General features: G+C 44.1%; 1 protein-coding gene across 1 annotated transcript in view; it reads left to right on the forward strand.

Annotated features, from left to right (window-relative positions):
- The window catches only part of hlcs (holocarboxylase synthetase (biotin-(proprionyl-CoA-carboxylase (ATP-hydrolysing)) ligase)), a gene marked incomplete in the record, with an annotated part of 49,493 nt that overhangs the window by 11,677 nt on the left and 34,448 nt on the right, over positions 1–3,368 (forward strand). Inside the window, 1 exon segment of the mRNA XM_037687732.1 lies at positions 510–1,520. Within this exon segment, the coding sequence (XP_037543660.1) occupies positions 510–1,520 (1,011 nt within the window).

The raw sequence follows: 3,368 nt of genomic DNA on the forward strand, positions 1-3,368 counted from the left end.
CTCAGATTAAACTTTTGATCTGTCATCTATGTTATATTACGAATAAAATATTGACATTTGCCATCTCCACATCATTGCATTCAGTTTTTATTCACAATTTGTTTAGTGTCCCAACTCTTTTGGAATCTGGTTTGTAGATGAGGCTTCTTATGGATGTTGAATAGTTTGTCAGGGCTTTCTGTATGCTTACTGTAACTATTCTGAGCTAATCTAGTATCTGTAGGGGCGTCTGTTTTGTGTACATTAATCTCTTGCCTGCTATTCCCTCACAAGACCCAAGGTTTAAAACTGAGACCTCGAGAGTCATTTTTATCTAAGGGCAGCTCGAGGATTAAGAGTTTCAAACATGTGCACTAAGTGTTGACCTTAATATACTCTCAAGTTTTTATGTTGGTTCCTCCAACAGGCCAAAAATACAACTATTCAGCTGAAATCATTTTAACAGGTTTGTTCATTTCTTCTGCGATCTTCTGACGTTTGTTTTGTTTTGTGCAGCTGTTCTCCTTCAGGAATGTACTCTGAGTAAGCTGCTGGAGAATCAGAGTCAGCAGAACCCAAAGACTGCCAAAACCTCCTCCTGCACCCTTACAACAAAGGTTGTTTCGGAATCATTCCATCATTTCTTGCTTTCTGAGCAGCAGCACGGACAATGGCGTAAAGGCAGTCTGCTTCTTCTCCCTGGAGTGAAGAGGAGAGTAGAGGAACGCCGGGGGTCAGAACCGCTGCCCGGCACCCAGGATCTTGGATCAGTTTGTAACTTGGGGGACCATATTTTGAATCATCAACACATGGAGGGCCATGGACACCACCTCCACCTGTCCAGCTGCCATGAATGTTTGGAACTGGAGAACAGCACCATCTTGTCTGTTAAAAACGCCTCTGCAGAGAACATTCCTGACCTCCCTGACGATAACTTCACTGAACTGGACAGTATGGATGGGTGTGTAGATGAACTGGAGTATGATCCTAAAGAGGGATGTGGCCAAGGCACTGACTGTACACGTAAACCACCAAATGTTCTGGTGTACACAGGTGGCTGCCAGCAGCGCTTCCAGGTAGTTCATCAACTATTAACAGAGTGTATAAATGATGAAACCAACATCATCTACCCCCTCCTGCCACAGCAGGCACTAACTGATCCTTGGCTGGACAACACCAGGCTCCTGGTCCTGGCAGAGGAGGAACCTCTAACTCCTGAGCTTCAGACACGTTTTCTCACCTACCTGAGTGAAGGTGGAAAAGTTTTGGGCTTAGGCTCCACCCTGTGCCCAGCAGGTCTTAATCTGGAAATCAGGGAAAGACAACAGCTGCAGGTCAGACAGCTGGTTTTTACCAGGGAGGACAGCACAGAGCTGAAACTGAGCATCATAACATGTGAAAACGTCTACATCAGGGATCCTCAGGGTGGAGGAGAGGTGGAGCTGTGGGGGGAGCTGCAAAGTGACCTCCCACAGCAAAGGGACATGGTTATTGTTAGGGTGACCCACGGCGCTGACGGAGGAGAAGCTGTTCTCTGTCAGGTACAAATTTTATTATCACTATTCGTTATTGTCTTTGACGTACATCTAGAACTTTCTGAGCTGACCCAATTTAAGTCGGCGTTTCTTTATTGTTTTTTATTTTTTATTTTATGATGTACACAGGGTCCCAGTTACATCCAACAAAAAAATGTAAAAGAAAAACAGTAAAAACGTCAAAGATATGAACTAAGAAAAACATCAACTAAATATACACTAAGCACTAACAGCATAAAAACATTACATCTAACAGCAGCACGAACATGAGTCTGTGAGCAGATGAGCACACATGAACACAGCAACATGAAACAGATCAGCAGCAACATGAAACAGATCAGCAGCAACATTGAAACATATCAGCAGCAACATGAAACAGATAAGCAGCAACATTGAAACAGATCAGCAGCAACATGGAACAGATCAGCAGCAACATGAAACAGATCAGCAGCAACATTGAAACTGATCAGCAGCAACATGGAACTGATCAGCAGCAACACAATGTGATTTTTCACAGTGATTATTCTGGTTAGAGATTCATGAGTCTAACAGCCTCAGGGTAGAAGCTGTTCCTCAGTCTAGTGGTTCTACACTTAATGCTCCTCAACCTCCTTCTTGAGGGGAGCGGGGCAAAAAGTGTGTGTGCTGAGTGAGTGTGGTCCTTCATGATGCAGGTGGCCCTCTTCCTGCATCTGGAGGTGTAGATGTCTGTGATGGTGGGGAGACTGACTCCACAACATCTTCTGTGCAGCCTTCACCACTCTCTGCAAAGTTTTTCTTTTTTTAAGACAGCCAACACAGCTAAGCAACCGTAGCAAACTCAAAAATGGCCTTGTTCAGTTTTACAAATATTGAGCTATACGTGGGTGTAGTGGTTGCAGAACGTCACCTCCAACACACATTCTTGATCAATAAAGTTGGTATATCAGTACGCTGCGCCATATTGTGGTTGGACTTGTTTGAGGGAGTTTTCACAATGTGTGGAAATGTTTGCAGGTGTTCTGTCTCCTCCCACAAATCTCAGTGCATCTGTGTCACATGGATTTTGACTTGTTTAGAAACAATTTGCAACACAGCCATACTGTAGTCCGTAAATGTTTGACAAGTTATTGTGAGCATCTGGATGGAACCTCTCTTGAACCCGTTCTAATTTAATGTTGTTCTAGTGCTACAGCTGTATTTTGTTGTTTTGTAAAATGGTGTATGTATTTGTAACTTGACACTACATGTCAAGGATCATGCTCGGTAATCTGGGTAAAAAAATCCAGCAATGTTCAGTCAGGTCATCTGGACAGTTTCTTTTTTTGTGGTTTTGATGTTTTTTCCTGGATTATTGAGCATGAACCTTTATCTTAAACTACTTTGTCTGTGGCTGCCTGCGAGGAGAGGGCGGCCCCAGAAACCATCTAATCACCAGCAAACTGGAGTTCACTGCTTAGTGGGGAAACGGTTTATTTGTGACTCCTCAGATTGATGAAGCCTTCCAGATGAAGTGTGAAACGTCTCAACAAAAAAAGAAACCGGCCAGATGACCTGACTGAACACTGCTGGACTGACACAATATGCATTGTTTGCACTTGTAAAATAAAGTTTGCATCCTAGTGTTTATTCTAAAGATGTTCCTTTGGACTCATTGGAGGTTCCCCCCAGAATTCTTCTGTTGACACCTGTGTTCATATTTGACTGGTGTACTGGCCCAGTACAACTCCCACCTACTGGCCCAGTACAACTCCCACCTATCACTCTTCCTGAAGCAAGTCACACTGACAAGATGAAGTGCTTAACACTACTCAGGTGTCCCCGCCCCACCAGGTGTCCCTCCCCACCAGGTGTCCCCTCCCCACCAGGTGTCCC

Source organism: Nematolebias whitei, chromosome 14 (genome assembly GCF_014905685.2).
Source record: "Nematolebias whitei isolate Nwh7 chromosome 14, NemWhi1, whole genome shotgun sequence".
NCBI classification, from domain to species: Eukaryota; Metazoa; Chordata; class Actinopteri; order Cyprinodontiformes; family Rivulidae; genus Nematolebias; species Nematolebias whitei.